The sequence below is a fragment of the Nipponia nippon genome, unplaced genomic scaffold (genome assembly GCF_047370975.1).
Source record: "Nipponia nippon isolate SJK-2023a ecotype South Korea unplaced genomic scaffold, ASM4737097v1 scaffold_15, whole genome shotgun sequence".
NCBI lineage: Eukaryota > Metazoa > Chordata > Aves > Pelecaniformes > Threskiornithidae > Nipponia > Nipponia nippon.
This window is the reverse complement of record NW_028262331.1, coordinates 10137439-10161702: the sequence shown is the minus strand read 5'-3', so window position 1 is coordinate 10161702 and position 24264 is coordinate 10137439. Positions and strand designations below refer to the sequence as shown.

The 24264-nt window shown below is 53.2% G+C and overlaps 1 protein-coding gene across 1 annotated transcript in view; it reads right to left on the bottom strand.

Moving 5' to 3' along the window:
* Window positions 1–682: 682 nt before the first annotated feature.
* Window positions 683–24264, bottom strand: part of LOC148056327 (uncharacterized) — a 40708-nt gene continuing 17126 nt past the window's right edge. Inside the window, exons 9-19 of the mRNA XM_087752396.1 lie at window positions 20295–20418; window positions 18651–19849; window positions 17646–18344; window positions 17437–17475; window positions 16949–17357; window positions 13836–14074; window positions 11955–12524; window positions 10864–10967; window positions 2972–3064; window positions 1486–1598; window positions 683–918 (exon numbers count right to left, since the gene is read on the bottom strand). Coding sequence (XP_087608522.1) covers window positions 19833–19849; window positions 20295–20418 — 141 coding nt within the window. The 3' untranslated portion in view covers window positions 683–918; window positions 1486–1598; window positions 2972–3064; ... (5 more) ...; window positions 17646–18344; window positions 18651–19832. The remainder of the gene's footprint in view (window positions 919–1485; window positions 1599–2971; window positions 3065–10863; window positions 10968–11954; window positions 12525–13835; window positions 14075–16948; window positions 17358–17436; window positions 17476–17645; window positions 18345–18650; window positions 19850–20294; window positions 20419–24264) is intronic.

The following is a 24264-nucleotide window of genomic DNA, read 5'->3' as shown; positions in this document are numbered from 1 at the left end:
CCTCTACTGTGGTCCAGAAATCAATGTGTTTGTCTGACGAAAAAATACAATAAACTGTTTTGAACAGATTCGTGGAGTCCCTTTCATTCGGGGGGGTGAAATGTTTATTCCTGGGGGGAGGCCAGCGGGCAGCCCTGTCCCCCCTCCTGCTCCTGCTGGGGGGGGCTGGCCCTGGGGAGGGCTGGAGCATCCCCGTCCCCAGCGCTCCAAGTCTAATCCCTTGTGCTGCGCACCGCCGGGCACCTTTTTGGCATCGCATCCCTGCCCCAGGGACCGTGTCCTTGCCTGGAGAAAGTCCGAATTAAGGGGGCCGTGGCAGCACTGCTGTACTGCTGCCGCCGACCTGCCCACCCCTGCAGACCCATCAAATTGGTGTCAAAATAACCCGGCGCAGGAAACATTAGGTAAAGGACATCAGTGGCAAGTGTCACCATTTTTAATGGCTTCCACTCAACCCCACTTTCCTGACGTGTCCGAGTGGTGCTCTGCAAGCCCTGATGGAGGGGAAGATCTGTATGCTGTGGCTTAGAAATATTTCTATCTAGGCATCATATCGGTGCATCTGTTTATCAGTCTCAATGTGTCTTGCAGAGATACTTGGGAGAAAAAAAAATCATACCTGCTTTGTCCTTGCGACCGGCTTACCTTGCCTCGGAGGGGAGGGAGCGGCTGGCTGGGGGACATGGCGCAGCGCGTCTTCGGAGGGGAAAAAAGCATTGAATTTCCCGTAAAGAGCAGGAAACACGGCTGCGTGCAACCCAGAGCAGCCTTTCTGGGGGCGGCCGCAGGAGGAGGGAGATGAGTCCGGACAGTTTGCGTTGGTTTGCTCTGCAGACCCAGTTTGAGGCTGTGCCAGTCGGCAAGACACCGCGGTGAAGGGCAGGAGGGGTTCCCAGCCTGGTTCATCCTCATCCCTCCCTAGATTTAAGGTTTATGAGCAACTTTTACAACCTGGGAAGGCTGGACCCAGCCAACCCCAGGCTGCCCAGCTCGGGGCCCTGCCGAGAGCGGAGAGCAAAAACCTCAGACGGGAGAGAAGGAAAATCAGCCCCAACCTCCCCGTCCCGGGCTGAGCTCCAGGCCCCTGTGACAAAAGGCAGCTGAGCCGGGATGTGAGCTCGTCCTCTCTGTGGCGGCACTAATCCCGTTCCCAGGAAGGGCGGCGGGTGGCAATGTGTTCCCAATCCAGTTGGATAAATTCCTTGGCCCTGCACACATGCTCGCTGTTTATTTTTCTCATTAGGAGCGACACGCATTGTCTGGCTTCGCACCCTCTTCGCAGCTCAGATATTTCACCAGAGGGTGTTTTACTTTGGCACGTGGAGCGGAGCAGAGCCAACTTCCCCCCCTTCCTCCTTTTTATGTCTTAAATATTCACGTTATTTCACCCAGGATGACACAAGTTCCCACAGGCAGGGCCATGGCCAGGATGCGGGTTTGGGCTGGGATGGAGGGGATGGTCCAGCCCCACGAGCACCCACAAACCTCCCTCCAGGTCCGGCCCCGCCGCAGGGTCCCCGGGGGCGGCAGCATGGGGGCTCAGCCGGGATCGTGCCGGTGAAGGTCAGCGCGCAGTGGAACGCAGGACGGGCTCCTCTCTGGAAAGCAGTCAACACATCAAGCCCTTAATGGGATTGATGATTAGTGGAGCACCGAGGGGAAAATTAGATTAGAAAAACAAATGAAAATAATTTCGGAAGTAGTGTTTATTCGGGGTGGAAGGAGCTTCCACTGCGAGGGCTGCAGGAAACGATTTGACTGCAATCCAGAAGAAAAGGACCGCAGGTCTGGAGTACATTAGTGTGGTGGGAGGCCGGGAATAGCAGCCACTTAACCCTGTCATTCAGCAAACATTAGTGAATTATGAGTGTATTATATGTTGGGTTATGTGTTTTGTGAAAAGCCCGGAGGCCTGCTCTATCTGCACTAAAATGTTAGCGGGGGTCTGTGTCAAAATGTAAATTTTTATACCGACTCTGGAATAAAAATAAGAGTTTGTGTTCACCTCCCAGCTACTGAAATCAAATTGCAGCCAAAATCGGAGTTGTAAAATAAGCAAAAATTTCCCTTCCCTGTCAAATTAGTGCCCCGATAAAGAAAACAAGGGATATAAATGTGATTTACTTCCTTTCCCTCCTGTCATAAACATTTATGACCGAGACGTAACAATGGGTTTCAGGAGGCAGCCGGGGCTTTTTGGGGTTTTGCAGCGTAACCCATGCGGCGGGCGTTGGGAAGCCGAGCCCGGGGACCCCCCGCCGCGGCACCCACGGGGGGGCCCATGGCCGCCCGCATCCCTGCGCCCCCATCCCCATCCCCTGCCCCAGGGCCCCCCAACCCTGCACCACGGGGCACGGCCACGCGATACCCCACCACCGAGGAGGCTGTCCCAGCTTTCGGGGGACGCGGGCGATATTTCCCGGGTTCGTTAACCTGCGGCGCAGCCACAAGCACCCTCCGCTGTTTTGGCAGAGCTGTGTATCCCCCATCGGGCATCTCAAGGCTGCAGTTCAGCAGCAGAAACCAAACCAGCATTTATTAATTACGAGCTTAAGCACTTCCTTTCATGGCTATTTACAAGGGCCTCCTCATTATTAATAAAGCATAATAAAAGAGAGGGTTTTTAAAACCCATTTGTTCCGCAGGGTACTGATCCCCGCGGCGGGTGCGAGCCTGGATGCCACCCAGCACGCAGCTTGAGAGCACCCAGGGCTGAAACCCTGCTTACAGTGACAAACCCACCCCCAGAATACACCATTCTGCCTGCAATTATTTTAAATATCCTAAGACAGGAACAGTGACAGCAGGCTCTACATTTCGAGGGTGCATGGCTGCGGTTTTCAGTTGGTCATGAGGTGATGTCAGCTCCCGTGTATAGAGCGATACTTGTAATTCATTAGCTATTTGCAAAGGGCACCGATACTTGACTTCATTTCTGAATCAGTCGAAGGCTGATTTCCCTGCTATTTACCTCCATGGCAGCGGCTGTAATTAGCAGCGGCGCAGGCTCCCACGGGCCGAGCTGGCGTCTGCCGCTTGCATCCGCTGCTTGGTAATTTCTTATCTGCAGGGCGAACAAAGAAAATAAGAGTTTCTTTTTGGTACAAATGAGAGAGCCCTGTCCTTGAAGCGGCTTTATCTCAGGGTGGCAGTGAGCCCAGGTCACCAAACCCTGCACCCAGCTTGACCTTACCAACGTTAATAACTAAGACCGCAACGGGCTGGTGATGCTCGGGCACGTTCCCATCCACTGCTGCAGTTTCTGCGGGAGCAGTCGGCACGGCCCTGCGGCCGCAGTGCCTGGGGACCAGCCGAGGTCCCCGCGCGGGGCCAGTGGCAGCGACGGTGTCCAGCCCGCGCCCCGCCGCTGGGTGCTAATTGCCGTGACATATTGAGTGGCACTCGCCCGGGGAGCGGGCAAGAGGAGCCCACACACCGCTCCCGCTCACTAATAATTACTGATTAAAAACTAGTTAAAAAGGCAATGAAGACTGAAACGTGCATTAACCAAATGACCCCCATCTCGAGCCAGCCGCAGAAAGATGGGCGTGATTATGAAATCATCACTTTCAGTGTCTCCACACACTAACAGCGGCTTGAATTCCCCAGGATTTACAGTGACGCCGGGAGGCTCGGCCACACCATGGCTCTCCCCCCGCCGTGCTCAGCCATGCCGGGGCAGCGCAGTAGGAGCCGGGGCCCCAGAGCCAGGGAGCCCATCCGCTTTTAACCCATGCAATTAAACCTTTCACTTGGTTGTTTTCTAAACAGGCAAGGGCACGGTGAGCGGTATTAACCATTCACCTGGGCAGGAGCAGGCTGCTCGCCCCCTGCCCGCGCTGGGGGTGCGCTCGTTACAGCTCGGGGTTTCCCCGCTGCCTGCCCTGCCCCAAGCCAGGGTGCCTGTGTGGGTACCGCTGGCTGATTCGGGGTGATTACCCCCGCAGCCACTTTGGGGCACATCAGGGCCTTGCTTCCCACCAGCGTTCAGTCTTTTATTTACCGCTAATTTGAAGCACAGCAGTGATTGAGACCTAAAGAGCTCTCCTATGGCAAGCATGCAGTCGGATGGGGTTTAAATAAACCCGGGAGGTGCACGGCCAAAGGAGGGCTCTGGTCCTTGCTGTCCCCTCGGCTCTTCAGGGGATGCGCACGTGGTCCTGCACCCTGCTCTCCAAAAAGAGTCTGAATTAAAATCGTTTTTTCCTTCCCAGTTACTGCACTTGACTTGCAGCTCCTGACAGCTTTGAAAATGGGCTCAGTTGAACTCATCGTTTCATATTGATTTGGGGTTTTTCTTCCCTGCCCTGGCAGTTTTGCACTGAGGGTGTTTGCAAGTGTTGCTGAGAGGAAGGCCACACTTACCCTGCAAAGCCCCGCGGCAAGCTGCTCCGGAGCCCTCCCTCCTCCCCATCTTTCCCGCCTGTCCCAGGAGCCGTGGCGGTGGGATCGGGCTTATCCTACACCTGAGGTCCACCAGCTTTAATTCCTCCTGCAGAAACGCAGCCTGCACGCCCGCTTCACTGGGGCTGCACCACGGGGATGCTCCTCCCTGGGCTCCCCCCCTTTCTTTGCACCCAACTTTTTCAAGCCCATTTGTCACAAAAGCAAAAGTTTTCTGCTTGTGTGTGTTTAAGCAGGTGTCTGTTTGACTGTGCCTTGGAGCAAGCAAGTTTAAATCAAAAATATTTGGCGTGCGTTGCAGGCTGGCTCGCCCGCCTCCCTCCAGAGCCAGGGACAGGGGACGCCCCAGCCCCATCTCGCACCAGCGCCCCTTCCCCAGCCCTAAAGCCCCGTGCTGACCCCGCAGCCCCCTTCACAGCCGGCCTGTGTCACCTCCTGCGTCTAAAGAGCACCTAGCAATTGTGGGCACTGACACAACATAAACATCAGCAAGAATAATAAGCACGAGAAAGTACGTACTTCTGCCTTTTTAAAGCCTGAGGTGCATTTGAGCCACTAATAAAACGGCTTAGGATTTATACAGGGCTTTGCATCTTCAAAGCAAGGCAGTATTTTGCTCCTCCTCAGCCCCTTTCCTCCTCCTCAGCCCCTTTCATCCAAAGATCCAAAGTGCTTCCTACTGTTCTTTCACCACCTTTTGATGGGTGGGGAATTCCTCTCTCTTATCTTGAAAGAGCAAGGCTGAACAGGGCTGCAGGCTCCCAACTCTCCCAACTGCCCGCGGTGGAGCTGGAGCCACATCCCTGTCCCCTCTCCCTCTCCGCCCCAACGGTGGCTGGGTACCACAGCACCCATTCGAAGGACACTGAGCGGAGACGCTAAAGGGAGGTGAGCACCCTGCCGGGATGCAGCACCCAGGGTCGGGGTCAGCATCACTGTCTGGGCAGCGGACTGGAGCCGCCAGCGACCCTCCCGCAGCACCGCAGGGCTTGGGGCATGGGCAGTCGCTGGGGCATTAATAACCCGGCGCTGACAGCACACGCTGCTCCGAAGGACACGCGGCCGAGTTGTCAATATTGATAGTCGTGACACTGTGTAAATGCAACCTCTCCGCTTTTGCCGCGCTGGCCCTATCGATCCGCGCGTGCGGCAGCGCCGGGAACATCCCAGGAGCGGGGACATTAGTAGGTCAGACAGAGGAAGGTCACCGACTCAGCCCAGCCCCGGCGAGAGCCATAACCCTTTGCTGCACCGGCAGCCTGGAGCCCAGCCGCGGTTCCTCCTGGCAGCTCACGGTGAAAAGCCCGCTCTGCACAGCCTCCTGTGCGTTGCAGTTTGCATCAATCAAAATAAAACTAGGTCCCAAATGCAGCCTGGAGCAAACGGGGAGATGAAGGTATTCCACCCCAAGCCTTCGGAGACGGTGCTGAACAATGCTCTGCCATTAGCAATCAGCATATCGGTGCGGCATCGCGGCCCGCTTCATAGAAAATCAAGAGGCAAAATAATTGAGTCAATAGTGATACGAAAGGATTGCTCCTTCAGCCCTATTCTTGTGCTAACAATTCTTCGGCAGGGCTGAAAATTCAAAAGCTCAGGGAATCACAAAAGAATTGATTTGATTCGGAGCTTCAGCCCGGGCTGTATTTAACACATCATTTTTGCTTGCTCTACATATAATAGGAACTGTTTGAAGGCAGAAAGGCTGCCTTCTGTGGCGGAGAGACAGGGAGAGCAGGAAGCACGGGGGCAGGAGAATATTCTCAATTTGTTGCCTTTTGAAGAGACGCTGGACCGATGCCGTCCCCGTGGACCGCTGACAAACCCTGGGGACCCTCCCCACGCAGGGACACCCCCGGGCTCCGAGCCCCCAGAGCATCCCCCTGCCACCGGCATCTGCTGAGTCCGGCTGGGCCGGTGGGTAAAACGAGACCAGAGAAAAATGAAGGGAAGCAACTAGTGATGCGGACCGGTGCTCCGTGTCCTCTCTGCTTCACCGGAGCTGCCGCTGCCTCCATCCATCAGGCTCAAGGGCAGCCGCTGCAGTTTAAGGGCACAGGACGCAGCAGCAGGGACATTTCCCCTTGCGAGAAGGCAGAAGGGGCCTTTTGATCCCTCCCGCATCCAGGTCCTGGCACTGGGTCACAAATACCTTCCTCCCACAATCAAGCAGCAACAAGCAAAAATGCACAACTCCTACCCAAACGGGTGGGGATGGTGTTATTCTCACTGCGGGCACGAGCTGCCGGCAGGTCCGTGGGGGCTGCAGCACCGCGCTGCCGCCCATCTTCTGCTCCACTCCCAAACCACCACCTCCCCTGACGGCAGCAACCATTACCCAGCACCATGAAAAAGTGGCAAGTCCTACACAGGGCCAAACCAGGCTTCATTTAACACGAGAGGAGCAGGCAGGTGCCCCCGCGCCCAGAGGAAGGAGCTGCAAATCACCTCTCTGCCCAGGAGGGACGGGATGGGACGGGCGCTGCCCGCGACCCTGCAGCATCCCCACGGGAGTGCGGCACACCGCTCGTTGCTCCCCAGAAAAACTTTCAGAGTTGACTTCTTTGCACTAGGAAGTATCTCTGACAATTATCTACTTCTCAGCAAACAGCCACATATGTTTTCATGACATCTGAAATCTTTTTTGGAAGCCCCTCTTCCCCTGCTTTTTATCTATTGTCATGGTTTAACCCCAGCCAGTTAAAACCAGCACATTTATGAAAAGGGGCAGAAAACCGCGTCCTGCTCCAGCACCCTACCTCCACCCCAGCTGCAACGAAGATGAACCAGCAAGTGCACAATTGCCCTGGATTCCAGCAAACGGGATGGCAACGACCACGTGGAGAGGTCCAGCGACAAGAACAACCCCTGCAATCCCCTGCCCAAGGCTGTTCCACAAAACATACGCACGTTTCTGGAGAAGGTGTTAAAACATCAGCAACGCCAAAGCAATGCTGAGCATGCAGCCTTAAGCACTTTCAGAAAAATCTAAATTAACTGCAGAATAAAAACCTGTATCAAACACCCTGGGCAGGGAAAGGGGCAAGCACTGAGGCCATCCCAGCAAAGCACATTTCTCTGCTCACTGCATAGCATGTAAAGATCTTTAAATTCTCCATGCAGGAGCCCCTGCACCTCTAAGGCCGTTATACCCCTAATAGAGCCCAGCTGCTGGCTGCTGACACAGCGGGGACACCCAAACCACCACCCAGGCAGCTGATTTGATGTGTTGACGAGCAAGTCATGTTGCTATAATAAGAAGTGTTTATTTGAATAATAAGGTCAGGGAGTTAAGTAGTTGGTATTCCACTCATATGAAGCAGTTTGCACAGTGTCACTAATAATTAAAGGGGTTTTTTGACTAATCTAGTTGCTCTTCCTAAATATACTCTACTCTGTTCAAGAAACTCATCAAAGCAGCAAAGTGATCTTCGAGGTTATTAATCTCCTTTGCTCCACAGCTGGAGCAAATTTATTTGCTTGAATTAGCATGTAATAAACTTATAATAAAGCTGCCATATCCCTCGCTTTAGAGATATAGTTTGTGTAATGGGTAGTTAAATCTAGGTAATGTAGCAATAGTCTTTAGGCTCGGAGATCAGAGGGAAAAAAAAAGAAGTGTATTGCTGTGTTATCTCCAGCGCTGGGGTTGCAATAGGATTTCTTCCAGGTCAGGCTCCCAGGAAAAGTCAGCCTTGTCAGACACCACCGGAGGGAGAAGGGGGGAGTTTTCCTAGTGGGAATTCCTGGCTCTGGCAGCATTGCTCCAGCCCACATCACGGGATGCTCCTGGGCGCCTGCTGGAGCTGCTGGACCCCACCAGCGACCCACAGAGCAACGGAGCTCAGTGACACTGCAAACCCAGCCGGGTGTCCCAGCATCCCGTTTAGTCTCCTCCCAACCAGAAAACCAGGAATATTTGAATAGTAACTCTCAATATTGCAAAGGAAGGATCCCCTGCAGACAGGCAGGTACCTTCCCCAGCCGCAAAAGGAGAATTAGCCCCAAAAGGCAGGCTCAGGGCTGGCAACGAGGGGCAAAGCCCTGGCCACAGCACCCACCAGGCAAAGACCTGATGGAGCGGCAGCGGGTGCTGGGCTGGCACCAGACCCGCCAACGCCAGCAGGACGCGCGGAGATGGAAGGTTTTGAATCGGGCTGAACTTAGCGCAGGGTGTCTAAGTACGAGGAATTAATTTGCTTCAGTTCACTAAGTTGAGCCTTTATAGGTTGCAGTTTCCCTCAAACAATAAATCCTCTCGCTGATTCTTCCTGCGTAACACTTGCTGCACAATCTTTAAATAATAAGAAATGGGCAGATGTAGACTAATGTGGGGAGATATCAAAGTTCAGCTGCACGAGGAAGGCTGGCCCCCACCCTTTCTCCTCAAAGGTTATTATTCACAGAGCCTGGGCAGTAAATAATTTTTCTCTCTCTCCATTTTAGCTCTTTTCCGTTTTTGCTAGAGCTGTTCTGAGCTGAAGAAGGGCCTGGGCATTAGCCAGAGGTGTCAGAGGTGTTAGACAAGGTATTAAGGAGGTGTCAATGGTGAAATAGCTGGGATTACAGTAAAGTCTAAATAAGGTGTAAAATAAAACCAAAGGTGATAAAGTCGTTGATAAGAAAAGCTGGAGAAAAATAGGAGTGCAATTATTTTTCATCCGGGTTGTTCACTCTCACAGTGCATTATCTGTGGCTTTGCAAAGACTTAAGTAAGATTTTTTCCTGGTATATGGTATTCTCTCCCGGCAGCGCTGCAGCTCGCTGGCGCCTGCACGGCAGCAGAGCAGCTGGCACCTCCGCACAAGCCGGCAGGAGCACCGCATCCCAAGGGGATGCTGAAGGGCTGCAGTTTCCCAGTAAGCCATACTGGGGTTTTGGAGGAGTCTGCACAAACTGGGCTTGTCTTTGCTTTCCTACGCAGCTCTCCAGCCAGACAAGCAGGGTCTGACGGTGTATGAAATAAGCACGTGAAATTCCCACATCCACTTCAACAAACCGCGGCTGCCCCATCCACACGTTCATAGATGGTCTCAGGTTTGAAATAAATACTCGTTCCAGGCAGATTTCCCTGCTTTAGGGTCTTAGAAAAGATCCCCTCCAGATCAGCTTGTCGTGGTCCCACAGGGAGCAAAGCCCAGCATCTAGACAGTGATTTCAGGCTATATTTTTGCACTGTTATCATTTATTTTCCTGTACAAGGCTCCTGTGGATGATCAGTTGGAATTGCTGATGTTTCTCCTCACTCCTCCTAATTAACACATTTTAAATTCATAGCTTTTAAAATAATAAGCGCTGGAGCATCTGTTCATGCTATTCTCCAGGACAGATGCCCCTTCCCAAACACCATATGAGTTTCAAGAAGTGCCGAATTCCGCTTTTCCCCCCAAGTACTGGTGTTACCCAGGGGAAGGTCTCCGGCATTACCCTGAGGAGCTTCATGCCTCTTGCCCTTCTCCATAGCTTGATGCTCCCCACCTGCTTCCCCGCTGCAGAAAGCTGGGTTGGCACCCACCCCCCCGCAAGGAGCAGGGCGCTGCCCACCCAAAAATAACGTTTCTGAGCTTCTGCAGAGCTGCCAAGGCCAGGGAGGCACCAGGGCCGCGTGCCTCCTCCTCCCTCCACGCGTCGGGAGGTTTCACCAACCACGTGCCACAGACATCGGATGCGGGTTTCACTCCTCTTTGAAAACCCATGCCAGCCTTCAGCAGGGCTGATGCCCTCCCCAAATCAGCATGTCCCGTTGGAGCGACGGGAGCCCCCGTGCCCAGCCACCCCGGCACCCGGGTGGCTCTGGGGTCCCAGGGAGACCCAGGCGAGGAGTCCCTCCCCGCCAGCGTGCCCACACCCACCCGCACCCCCCTTTCTTCCCACGCAAAGCAGCCTGCGCAGCCACCTCCTCTCCAAGCACACTACCACGTTGCTGAAACACTCAGAAATCTCCCAGGCAGGGAATGCTGAGCATTCAACAGTTGGGAAAAGAACCCCACATATTTATTATTAAAACTACCTCCGGTTGCACATTTGTTTCCCTCTGACACATGCTTTTTTGGCTCCGCTGACACCTTTTTCCACCCAGAACTTAAATATACCTCCAGGATGTTTAAAAGTCTATTTGCAAGACGGCTGCTCGCAGCCCCCAGCCCACAGGCTGGCCCGCAGCCTGACCTGCCCTCCGCTTCCTCACCCCTCAGCATGAAATGGAAACGTTTCAGTGCATCTCAGGAAGGCTCAGCACCTTCACAGAAGTTTATGTTCTTCAGAGAGAGAGGGACCAGGATGCTGAGCCACGTTAAATGCTCACCTTGCCCCAGGGCTCGGCCGTGGGGATGCTGGAAAGGCTTAACTGGTAAAGTAAAGAAAAGCATCTACTATAAATATTGCCACAGCAAAGCTCAGCCTTTGCCCAAGAAGATGCAGGGAAGTCAAACAATCCATCACTGAGGGGTTTTACCTTACCTCTGCCCTCTGAAGGCCAAGTGCAGAGCTGACCGCGCTGCTCCAGCGCTCTCCCGATGTTGAGGACCCCCATCCAGCGACAGCATCGGATCCACAAACCAACCCTGCGGTACAATGCACATTATTGCAGAAGTGGGGGAAACGTCTTAAGGGCCTACATGCTGAGCGACAAAAAATATTCAGTTACTGCATGTCAAAGAGCAATTATTTTATTTCCATGTCAGCTCTGGCATCTGAAGTCCTCTCTTTATTAAGAGCGCTCAGTCCATTGCAGTTTGGCTCCATCAGCTCCTCCCTTTGGGGTGCTTCAGACACCCTCGTTCAAGTGGGCTGAGGTGATGCAGCCCCACTTGCCCTTCCCAAAGTGCCTCCACCAAGGATGGGTCAAGTCCACCCCCAGCCCAGGGACCTGCCCGGCTCCTCGGGGTCCGTGGCTGCGCTCACACCAGCCCTGGATCAAGACACATGTCTTAGGGCACCCCGTGGGTTTCGCATTGTGGTAACAGGGGATCCAGCACTTGGGGCTGAGATCAGAGCTCACCACCCAAGCAGAAGATGCCCAAGCACGGGTTTCACCACACCCTGCCCTCCAATGGCCAGTGAATTTGATTTCGTGGCAGCTGGAAGAGCGAGGACTCACAGCTCTCCCACCTGCCATGGGCTTGTTCTTTGACCTCAGAAGAACCACATCACCTTCGCATCTTCGGTGCCTGAACCAAACCCCTTCATCCTCAACCAGAGGATGGACAGAGGCCTCGCCCCGCAGAGCCACAGTGACCTGCTGCCAGGGGCAATCCCTGACCTTACCGGGGAGCTGCCCACCCTCCAGCTGCCTCCCCGCCAGCCCCCTCTGCCTCCAGTCCTTATCCAGGGATCAAAGGGCCGTGCTGGGGAGGACACCTGGGCTTTGGAGGCTTTTGACCTTTGCAGGACACATGCCGTCATGTGGTGGAGAGCACAGCCCTTGCCACCGGAGCCACAGCCCGGTATTGTACGGGCTGGGAAAATACAGGTATTTGAAGAGGAGGGTTTCGGCGAGGGCCGGTCTCTGCCTGGCTGTCAAACCCAGCTGTCACGGTGAAGGGACTCACCTTCTCCGGCAAGAACAGATCAATCATCCTGACAGCCCTTAATCAGGCAGAAGGAGCTTGCTCAGAGGCTCAGCAGAGGGTGGAGGGCTCACGCTTCCCCCCACCCTCCCCGAAGGCAGGCAGCAAATTGTGTAGGGGGGAAAAAAAATAATGCAAGAAATGATTCCGGATGGCAAATCAACAAATTAGCCTTGATTACTATCCGGGTCTCAAAACCTTCTTTTTCTCATGCTCGTCAGCTGTATCTGTCAAACCATTTTGCTCCTGCAGTGTTTATTCCCGCGCTGGGCGGCTGGAGCTCGGTGCAGGATCCCATGGGGGCACCACCGCCGGGGTCCCAGGCAGGGGGTCCCCATGATGCTCCCGTGGGACCCTCCTCCGGCAGCTGGAGGCTCAGCGGGGCCACCCGCAAGGATGGAGGTGCCTTTTCAGGAACCAAAATGGTGCAGGAGGATGCAGTGGTAGAGCTCTGCCAAGACTCCCCAGCTCTGGGCTTTGACACCAGCAGTCCTTTGTGCAAGATACAAACTGAAATGAGTTTTTTTCCAGTAAAAATCCAGAGGAATAGTTCTGGCAAGGAAAAAAATAAAGTTATTTAAAAACACGTTCATCTGCAATTCTTCCACTGCCTTGAAGTGTTATTAACTGATTGGGTTTCATCACATCTTACTTTGCTGCCGCGGAGGCTGATTGTCCCATATTTGCATTTCTCTTGGACAAGCAGCTCCGCCGAGCTCCCAGCCCTGCCACAGCGGGTACAGGGCCATGCTCCCCAGCCCGAGCCCTGCTCCTGTGCTCGGTGCCCTGGGATGGCAGCGGGAGCCGAGCTCCATCCTACCACCGCTAAGCCTTCAGGAATAGTCTATAGGGATTCCTAGGGTCTGCGGCCCTCGGGGGGTGCCGGCCCCTGGGGCCCCCCCTCACTCACAGCCCAGGAGCTGGGAAGCAGCAGCATTTCAGACGTGAACTTTTTGGAGTTAATTTGTTTTGATTCTTTTAAATGGCACAAAACTCCCAGGCAGGCTGACATCAACAGTGAAGGCATTTTAAAAAATGGATGAATACAACCAATAGATGGATGTGCTGGTCAAGTACAACCCAGGCAAGATCAGGTACGTGAGCTTGGCGTACCTTCCCCAGTTATAGTTTTCATTAATAATGTCTTTACTCTGAAACGATTTCCATCATCGCATCTTTGCAACATACGCCACAACACAGCCCATCGCATTCTGCTGCTATTTCAATCTTCTTACAGAGTAAGCAGCAAAATAAGTGAGATTAAAAACCAACAGAAATGAACAGGCTTCAATTTATTAGGGGGGAGTTATTAAAATATATGTTAAACACTAAGATCCCAGGCAGAGGAGAGGCAGGAGGGGATGTGAGCAGGCTGTGGTGGGAAGACAGCAGAGGCACCACGGGCCCCATGGGCACCCCAGCACCTCCCGGGACCAGCCGGGTCTGGTGGCCTTGTGCGTGGTGGTCGTGAGAGGTGTGACATGAAATAACATGAGCAACCTGAGGCAGGTGCCGGCTGGAGGGGCTGGAGACCCTTCGGTATGATGGGACCATGCCGAGCACAGGGAAGGGCTGCTGGGAGCATCCCGAACCCAAGCCCCACAGTGCTGCACCCCTCGGTCCCAGCAGCTTCTGCAGCAGCCCCAGCCCCGGGTCCGGAGGAAACAAGATCAGACAGGTAATAAATCTGTGCTTCACTCTGCTCCTCCATCAAACTGTGCCCCCTTTTCCATCTCCAGATCTATGGATGGAAAGTGTGCACGGAGAGCACAGGTGCCAGCTGGGGAGGGATGAAGCCCAGCCTCTTCCCAGCATGGTGCACAGCCCCTATTGCCACCCAGGGCCGTCACCACCACCTCTTACCAGGGAAACCTGAGTTTTACAGAGCGAGGGCAGTGGGAAAAGCACCTCCTCTTCCAGGGCAGCAGTGACGTGTCGCAAGTGCTGCTTGTGGCAGGCAGCGCATGCCGAAGGCAGCTCTTCAGCACTTAGGGGTGGCGTAAGCTCATTGAGATGTCACAGCTCCTCTCCCCAGCGTCCCCAGGGATGCGGCTTTCATTACCCAGCACTGGAAGCTGTCTTGGCTTTTCAGACAAGCGCTGCTGGGGAAAAACACAAATTACTATTAAAAAGGCCGATAAAGTGACTTGTTTGGACCGGTTTGCATTAGCCAGGTCTTACATGTGCCGTGTGAACTGCTCCGTCGCGGCACACGTGTCCCCCCACCCCACCAGCCTGGCAGCGTGTGACCCGCCACGGGCTGGGGCTGTCACCCAGCACGTCCCCAGTGCCCCCCACCCTCGCACACACTGCGCGGTGAAGGGAAGCGGCAATATTAAGTGGCTGATTTACATAGTAATCTGCAAGGGGAGAGATGTTCGGGGCCGCAGCTCAGCCTTAATCATAACACTTGTCATATTTGTGCTTCAGTTTGAGGGGGGAGGAGAAGGGGAAATAAGTCCTTGTGTTTTTTTGCACATGCTATTTTGTATGAAAGCAGGGACCTGCTGCAGCAAATCTGACCCAGCATCCCACCAGCACAGACCCCACTGGCCCGCGCCAACAGCCGGATCCCAACAGCCCCCCCCAGCATCGCTGCCGTCCGTGGTATTTGGGGCTGACCCCATGGGGGGAGGGTTCCACCCCCCACCCATCTCTGCAGCGGAGGCCGCATCTCCCACCCCAGGCCAGTGCCCGCAGCCCTCCTGGGCACCCCCAGCCCCACGGGGCAGGGGCAGGCAGCAGAGGGGCAGCGCAGCCCAGCCCGTGGTACATAAGGAGCGAGGGGGCTGCGGGGTTGAGCAGAAAATCACCAGCATTAATGTTTTCAATAAAACAGCTGGTGGCATTGCACGGTCACAGGGCCAGGTGGCTGAGGTCGCACCCATGGGTGCCCCCCGCTCTCCTCACCAGCACCTCACCAATGTTTTTAGCACTGCGTTTCCACTTTTTTTTTTTTTAAATATAAAACCATTCATATTTATGAACAACTCTGTCACTACCATATGTTGTGCTCCTTTTCCATATATGAAACAAGCTGTTTTCAAGCTTTTTAATTATACAAAATTGAGCAAGGTCTTAGTAGAACAATTAGATAAAGGGGAGGAAGGCAAATAATTTCTCCCCATCATATAAGTAATTGCAAGATTTTCCTTCTCCTCGCAAGGACTGCAGAGATGGGTTAAATTTGGGGCCAGATCTGTGGTCGCCTCAAGAGGAAGGGACTAAATCTGCTCACTGCCCACCAGCACTGCTGGCCCCGCACCGAAAGCCTGGAGTCACCCCTGGGCTCTGCGGTGCTGAGCTAAGAAATAATAAATTAGGAGCTGCTGTTTTGCCTTTCTAACTGCGAGCTGCCCAGGTAAGGGCTGCAGAGCCGGCTTGGCCATCACGGGTGAAATTCGAATTTCAGGCGAAGTGCCACGGCTCCAGGAGCTGGTGCCTGCCGCAGAGCCAGCACCCGCATTGCCTGCACTGCCGCTGCCGGCAGAGAGGCAGGCGGCACCGCACAGACCCCTGACTTCCCTTGAGCACTGGTGCAGGGGCAAGCTCTCCTCCCCGGGACCTGGTACCAAACCCGAGGGACCCAGGAGGCGGCGGGCACCTGTGGGTGCAGCCCAGGGACACCAGCAAGGCAGGAGCCACCGCCTCATCCTGCTTCTGGCTCTTCACGATCCGTGCTGTGCAGTTTCTTTTTCTCATTTAAGCCTGAATTGATTTTATGTAGACAAGTGCACGGGGAGCTGTGGCTGCATACACGCCTCTGCACGCTTTGGGTTTCGGTGGAGCCATCCTTTACAGCTCCAGCCCATAAACCAAAAACTCCCCGCACTCAGTCCCATGGCCCAGTTGCTCTCGTGATTGCTGCATTTGCAACCTGACTCAATGCAGATCAGCTATTTCAAACCTGTCAGCTCTTATTAATGTAGCTCGCAGCACGAGCAAACCAAGATAAAACAGCAATTTCATTAGTCTCTATGTGCGTGCGTATTGTGTGCATGCATAATGTCCCACCCCGGCCTCGTTGCGTTGGGAGATTAATAGATCACAGGGAGAATTTGGGGGTGGGAGGAGAGAAACCGGCCCAGTTCCCAAGGGCTGGGACGGCAGCATCCCCCAGCAGGCAAGCGGCACAGCACCAGGGGGGTTCTGCAGAGTACCCGAGCCCGGTGTAGGTCGTGGAGTCTCGCCCAGTTTAAATATTAACTTCCCAAAATAGGCATGCATTGATGCTCGTGCTGCGGGGGCAGGCACGGGGTGCCATCTCACCAGCCTGGAGCACCCTGGCACAGCCAGCACGCACTGGGCTCGCTGGACACTCAGCTTCCCAATAAGTCTTCGGCTCTTGGACCCCAGTAGAAGAGCAAACCCCAAAAGGGAGCCAAGCTGCATCCCTGCCACCGCCAGTACCAGCTGCGTGAGCCCCGTCAGCCCAGCCCGGCACTGAGCAAGCAGACGGGGTGATTAATATTGAACATAAACAAACAAAACAATTGAAAAGTCAACACTTCAGGGGAAGAGAGGGCTGCAGCAGGCCCCGCAGTCCTAAGGATTATTTTAAATGTACAAAATGCCATTTCTCTAAATAATCAAACTCTACTGCCGCGACTCGGAAATTGCCACCTACGGCTAATGCTCCAATTTTAAACGCATCCTCAAGTCAATCTTTGTAAATTCCACATTAAATATTGATCAACCCCAGCGAGGGCTAATACCGCCTGTTTAGCATAGATGTGCCAAATTCAAACAGCAGCGGCTGAGCCTGAACGTTTGCCCGCATCCCATCCCAGGCCACGGTGACCGTCATGGCAATTGCTCCGCACCAGGGAGGTACTGAGCTGGGCAGAGAGGGGTCTCGATGGCACTTGCTGCCCAGTCATGGCACAGGAGGGACCCCAGTCCCAGTCCAGCAGCTCTGCATTTAATCGGTTTTCATAGAAAAATTACAACAATAGCAATAACGACAAGAAAAATACCATATGGGAGATGGAAAAGACAGCGATCATCACAGGCATGTAGCGAAGAAATTACCGACGTGTCCATCACGCTGCCAGACAAGAGCAGAAACCTCTCAGGCCAGCGACCAGGAGCACCCACGGAGCCTGTCCTGATGGGAGGCCACCCTGCCCCACACACAGCCGGGCCTCCAGAGCAAGGTGCTGTAACCGGAGGACAGGACCAGCAGCTTTGACATTGCTCCTGGGTTTTCCTCTTGGAGCCAGGGCTGCCCGGGACCCCCAGGACCCTCCAGGAGGTGTTTGCTATGTGGAGACGAAGCATCCCCTCCTGCCAAACCCCTGCCAGGCACTGGGGTTGTGTCGCATCGTTCCCACGTTCAGGAGCACGCTGGCTCTGTTCTCCCAGACCGCATCCTTAAAGTCAGCCCTGCGTTAGAAGAACAGTGAAGGTTTCAGCCACCTCTGAAGAGGCTTTATTTCCCTTACGTTTTTGAGGATTTCCTTACCTTCTTCATAACCGGCACCTGCAGCCACTGAAAATATCACTGCAATGGAAATACAGATATTAATACATGTGCACACACAGACACTGTGTGCAAACATTAATAACTCAGTGAGCACGGCCATCGAGGCTGTCTTCACGGGCAAACGAGAACGCCAGAAACGCTGCACTGCACCGAACCCACAGCCTGTCTAGTCCAGAAGCGGGACTTACCGAGGACAAGCCAAATTCAGCGAGGGCAATGAAGAGACTTCCGCTGATCCCAGCAGGACAGAGATGATGCCCGCGTAAAATTCCCCATCTCGTCTGAAGCCTCTAGAAAGAGAACCAGCATCATTTTTCCTTTCACTTCTTCAGATACCACCTAGCACCAGTGAATCCCGCTGGCTGGGTTGTTCTGGTGAGTGTTGCTGCAGCCCCGAGCACAGAGCCGGAGTGACAGCAGTGCCACCAAACAGCCCCATTCCCCTGCAGGTTACGTGGGGATGTTGCCATCTCCATGAGGATGGATGACCCTGATGCCACGTCTTGGCGATGCTCCATCCCACCAGGTTCCCAAATCACACCGTAACCAGGGGGGGTTCACAAGGGTGAGGTCTGAGCCGCAAACATTTCCAGTGATCCCATCGAGAAAGGGTTTTAAGGAAAACATGGTTGTTGGGAACCGATCCCTTTTATTTCTGAATCCCCAAACATCGCGCGTGTACATGCCTGGGGTATTATGAAAATTGTACTTGAAACCCAGATTCAAACTCCATTTCCCAACCACTCGTATGAAATTTTCATTACAGATTACTGCCCTGTAGTGGAACAGAGGGCAACTTTATTAGAAGACGCAGCACAGCAGCCTGGCAGCAGGAGAATGAGCCAGTCGACAGCTACAGATATTCCTCTGCGAGATACGGCAGAGTGCTGGAAATGAAACAGATTATATAAAAAAAAGTAATTCAGAGCAATTTCTAGGAAAGAGTCAAAGAACCATATAATTCAACATTTATATAGACAAGGCTTCAAGGGAACTCTTAAAAAAAAAAAGGATTGGAGGTAATGGTAAGAAACTCTGGCTTGATTTTTCCCCTTTTTTTCGTTTCCTGTTTAATCAGCGCTGCCAGTTTGTGCCACCCTCGGCCTCCAGCAGCACCCTGCCGCGAAGGTCCCCGCTCTCGGTGCCTGTTCGACTGCTGCTGCCTCCCTCCTCTTCCTCCCCCCACTCCCTACCTGACACAGGGGCAGCTCCTGCATTTCCTAACGACTTTTGCCAGCCAGGCAGTAATGTCTCTGTGTACAAGCCAGGGATGGGGTATGATCTTCCCCAAATGCGCCCATATGCAATTTTCCTCTTCCTCATCTTCCCTCCCTCATTTATCGTGCTATAAAAAGAACAGAAGAAAAGACAATCCTTTTTCTCCGTGATTAATTAAGGCCGAAGCAGGACCCTGAGGCACAGAGCAGCGGCGATACCTGTATCATTTCCAAGGTGCTGCAGCTGTGACAACGCGCTGCAGCCCCGTGACTTTCCTCCACTGTCGTTTGTCATCGCCTGACACTGATAAAGAGCTTCTCCAGCGCTGTGTCTTTGCAAGGGAACATATCCATATCAAAGCTGCTTGGATCATCCTTTTGCAAACTATCTGCTGCATTTTCTGGCCTAGTTTCCTTTCCGATCTCAAACTCTTGTTCTTTTCCTCCATAAGCCACCACACCGGTGTGCACCACCCCAGCCTGCCCCAGACCTGATGCTCCTCCAACACCCAGGGCTTAAAGGCTCTTGGGGAAATGGTAAGGGGTCGCTCAGCTTCCCCATTGCTCAGCATGACATCTTTACAAACTCAGATTCATGTAGTGCATCAACCACAAACAGGCTCCTGCATTTTACTTGAAGGATGCGGGATGCCTCTGGGGCACCCGAGTGCTCGCTGCCTGCAGTGGGACGCACGCTGCTCTCCGTGCATCACTGCCAGCGGTGGGATGTACTTCGCTCTCCGTAGATCGAGCACAACTTCTACAAGCAGAAGTCCACTGGTGCTGGAGGCTGGCATGAGGACCACTGCCTGTGAGTTTCACCTTCTCGGTGGCAGCAGAGAGAGCAGCAGTTTTACACAGTGGAAAACAAGTGGCCCGAGCAGATCAGCTCTGCCGCCCTACCTTAGTGTTACGGTGGGTAAGACAGGGTGAAACCTCCTCATAGCCCAGGAGAAGATGAGGTCTGCATCCCAGCGTTGGATCCAGGCACAGCACCCACCACGAGTGGCTCGGCTGGCAGCTCAGCAGATCACCGCTTACAGCAATTTGTGTTTCGCAGGTCCAGGCGTCTCCGTCCAGCTCACCTGGTGACATGGGATGCTGAAAGCTCCCGTGATGAGTCAGGAGCCAGCGGGCATTTCTGCTCAGGCAGCAAGGTTACACCACACGATCTGCTGGAAGAGTTACAGATGCTCTCAGGATAATACTAATATTCCATAATTATTATTCATCTGCTTACACCAGGCTCAGACTGCCAAGGGGTCCCTGCCCACTTAACCTTGGGGTGATGGGTGCTCTGCTCTGGTGCCTACACCCCCAGGTGGGTGTCCAGAGATTGGAGCTCTGTTCCCAGGTAGGCACATCCTTCAACTTCATTTGGGCTTCAACACCTCAGTCTTTTCAATGGCATTAATAATGTTTCCATGTGTGATGAAGACTCATTCTTCTCAGGCAGCATCCAACATGGGAGAGAGCTCCCCGGGACATGGGGAGAGAGGTGCTGCAAGCAGGTACGTGGAGCTGCAGCTGCCTGGGGGAGGTGGTCTTGTGAAAACAGCACCTAATTCTCAGTATTCCCCCAAGTCACGGTGTTTGCTTAGTAGAAAAGCAGATACTCACCTCCCCCAAGATGCATCGCAGCAACAGGAGCAAGTTTATGCAGCCAGAACATGAGCAATGTAGTTACCGCCATTAGGAAAATCATCTCCTGGCTTTCAAAAAGAGCAGATTTCCTCTGGAAGACCTGGGAAGAGAATAACAAGGAGTTGCAGCATTTTTTTCTGAGAGATGCTTTTCTTTTTATGATGGCACTTTAACAAGAGCTTAATGAACAGCATTTTCTTGTTTTTGAGAGGCACAGACAGGCCAGATAAAGTTACCAATTCATTAGCATCCCATCATGAATGTAGCCTCTGTATTCCCCAGCCATATGGTCAGCACGATATGCTTCCAAAAAAACGGGGACATCTACAAAGGCTTTATTACCATCAGCCATCATGTTAAAGTAGCCTGTGGTTATACGGAGATGGGAAACATCTTATTTCAGGATCTTTTGGGTGTGAAGGAACATGACATGGACTGGGAGGCAAGGTGACTTTGTAGGACATGAGCATCCCTCTTACTGCAGACAGGATTTTAATCGGGATCACCTCTTGGTCATGAGCAAAACAGTCTCCAGAGTGGATATACATCTCCAGGAGCTAGCTGCCTGGGTGGGAGACACAGCATCTGCTTCTCTCTCTCTCCAGATAAATTCCCCATATGACTAATTAAACCTCCCAGCGGGCTGAACTGTGTGTCCAGCAATTAGCCATATCTGAGCTGAAACCTCAGCCAGCCATGGAAAACCGAGAGGTTCTCCCCATTCCCACTACGTGCGGGCCCAGCAACCACAAGCAGCATCTGTGGATGGCATTAGGTGGCCATAAATAGATGTTATGTGACCATATGCAGCCGCTGAAAGCAGTAATCTGTAAAAGACACTCCTTGCTCTCACCAAGGCAGGCATAGTGCCACGTAAACCCGGGTGAAAAAGCACCCAAAACCAGTGCTGCTAACAGTAGCATCCCGAGACGACAATGGACCATGGAGCTTTTACGGGCTTTCTTGGAGGAGCAAGGGAATTCGCTTTGATGCACATGGACCAGCCCAAAAGGCTGCTGGCCCCTGCAGAGGGGCACGCGGTGGAGCCTGCACCCCACCTCCTTCTGCCCACGCACAGCCTGGGGCCACTTGTCCTCGGAGACCCCAGGCGGCATCTCCCACCCCTCCTGAGACCAAAGCCACCTCCTCTTCTCTCAGCACCACCAAAAGCTGCATCCGGGTCCCCGGAGCCACGAGTGTGTTTTCTAACAAGCAAATAACTTCTTCCTTACTCTGGAGCTCCGTTTGCAATTCAGTGAGACACAGCGGGAGGGTTTGCACTCCTCCTGCATTAGCCAACCTGTGTCAGCATTTTATTCTGCAGCCCTGTAGGTTTTTTAGTTAAAAAAAAAAAATCAGAGGAGTTTTCAAAGTTTTAATGGCTTTGAAAACAACGCAGAGAGTTCTCTTTACTGCAGGAGAGGTTAATGATCTCCCTCTGCTACAGAACTAAACTGGACATCATAATAAATAATCATAATAAGATATAAAGTATCACCTGGAGTCATTCGATACAGAGAACAGGTAGGAGTTATGATGCATTTCCATTTTTCAGAGTAACTGCTAGGTGTGAAATTTTCAAAGTAAAGGTAGTCAATTAAAAAATGAAAAGCAAAAGCCTGCAATTAAACTATTACTTAAACAGAAAGAGATTTTATCTTGTCTTGCCTGGGAAGACTGAATGCCGTGGCTCCTGGCTGGACTGCAGTCCTGAGGCTGCAATGCACAGAGGGCCCCTCTCCTCACCTCTCTCCTTCTCCCTGCAGCCCAAGACAAAACGCCAGCAGCGTGACACCATGCAGCCCTGCCGTCAAAGCCCACGGTGGCCCTGCAGGACCCGTCCGCGAGGCTGCTCTGCATGGCCAAAGCTGAGCATCTCCTCGGTACCAGCCTGAGCTGGCAGCTTCAGGTTGCTCCAAGCCTGCCCTTCGGGCAGAGGAGCAGCGACGCCAGCCCACGGGTGCTCTGACAAAGCACATCAGAGCAGCCCCATCAACCCAGGTCATCACGGAGCTCCCAGCAATGCTGATTTTCCGAGGTGCCTCACCTGACCTCTACCTGAGCACATCTCAGAGGGCCTGATCTGCAGAGGGCAGACAGACACCCACAGACAGGACCTTCAGATGGCTCCTCTCCCAGTGGTCCTTGCTTTAGTACAACTGCTCTTGGAGGTGCAACTACCTTGGCTACTTTTCCACACGCTCTTCCAGGTTTTATTCAGGCACAGCCAAAAAGATATTTGCATTGACTGTCAGCAGGTATGGAAGAGATCTTACAGGAGTATCCCTGTTTGGGTTCATAAAGATCAGAAACACATTGCTCAGGCTCCATGGCCACTCTGCCCCATCCCTATGCTAGATGCGAATGCAGTTTTGCTGTTTGCAAAGCCTGGGGTGACACAATGGGTACCTGGACTCCAGTGAAAAGCAGAATTTGAGCACGGACAATAAAAACTCCATCAGAAACATCAACTGTGGCACTGCAGAGCGACACGACCTTACAAACCTCAGCACAAGTCAGGGGTGACAACCCAGCTGCCACCCCCCTGCCAGCTGCACCTCGCACACGGATCGGGAGGCAGGAGTCAATCCATCACCGGCAGCAGGAGGTGCCCTCAGTGTGGTGTCGGCGAGGGGAGGGGGTCAGAGTTCATATCAAATGGCATTAATCACCTTCCCCGAGGCTCTGCGTGCGCTGGACAGTCCTATTAATCAGAGGCGTATCAGCCCTCCAGCCTGGTCAGGGCCCCTTTGTGTGGGTCCCTTCCCATCACAGACAGATAAGATTATCAGTGACGAGCAAGACACCCATTGAGTAACACCCGACTCGAAGAATGGGATTTTTCTTTTTTTATTTATCCCCCTGTCTCAAAGATGAGCTGTTTCTTGTCTTGTCAAACCACATCCTTTTCTTTAAAGAACCAGCTTTAAGAATCCAATTTGTCAAGCTGGACAATCATTTGAGAATCCATAAAAAGCCTTGGTGACTTTATCAAAAAAAATAAATCAGAAGGTTTTAAATGGTAACTGAAAGGGATTTGAAAATAGGTTGAGTGGCCTACATCAATTAATCTTCAGAGAGCTGGGGCTTTGTGAAGCTGAAGTGGAGAAGTGTCAAAGGCTAGTTACTGGGCTTGAGGAGATAGAAGTTATTGATATTTCTCCTCTCCCTTTTCTCTCTTTTCTTCTGTCTCTTCAGAACATGGTAAAGCCATATCCCCTGCGACGGGACACTGCAAAGCCAGGAAGGGGCAGGTGGTCAAGCCAAGAAGGGTGGAGTGGTCAAGCCAGGAAGGGGGAGGTGGTCAAGCCAAGAAGGGGGAGGTGGTCAAGCCAAGAAAGGTGGAGTGGTCAAGCCAAGAAGGGGGAGATGGTCAAGCCAAGAAGGGGGAGGTGGTCAAGCCAAGAAGGGGGAGGTGGTCAAGCCAAGAAAGGTGGAGTGGTCAAGCCAAGAAGGGGGAGATGGTCAAGCCAAGAAGGGGGAGGTGGTCAAGCCAAGAAGGGGGAGGTAGTCAGGCCCGTTCTTTCCTGGTGGGATTTTTCTGCTGTCATTCCCCATGTCAATGAATGGGGACCAGACCTGCTCTCCCACCGCGGTTTTGGGTCCCTCACCATCACTGCCAGCAGGCACCAGAGCTCTCCTCCGCCACGGCCACAGGGACAACCCTCGGAAGGAGCCGTCAGACACTGCTGACACATGCACTTAAAGGCAGCTGGGGAGTCTCGAGGCGCTTTATGAAACCTGAGGATCCAGCCACCTCCATCACCACCCAGGGCTCAGCTCCATCTGAGGAGGGGGGAGAAAAGGGGAGAAAAAGATAAATAGCTCCAGTTCAAACCTGGGGCCTGAGCAGAGTATTGCAAACCAACAGGAGGACCTCAGGGCTTGCAAAACAAAATGAAGAAGCTGGTAAATGAGGTATTTGGCTGAACAGATACAGTCCCTG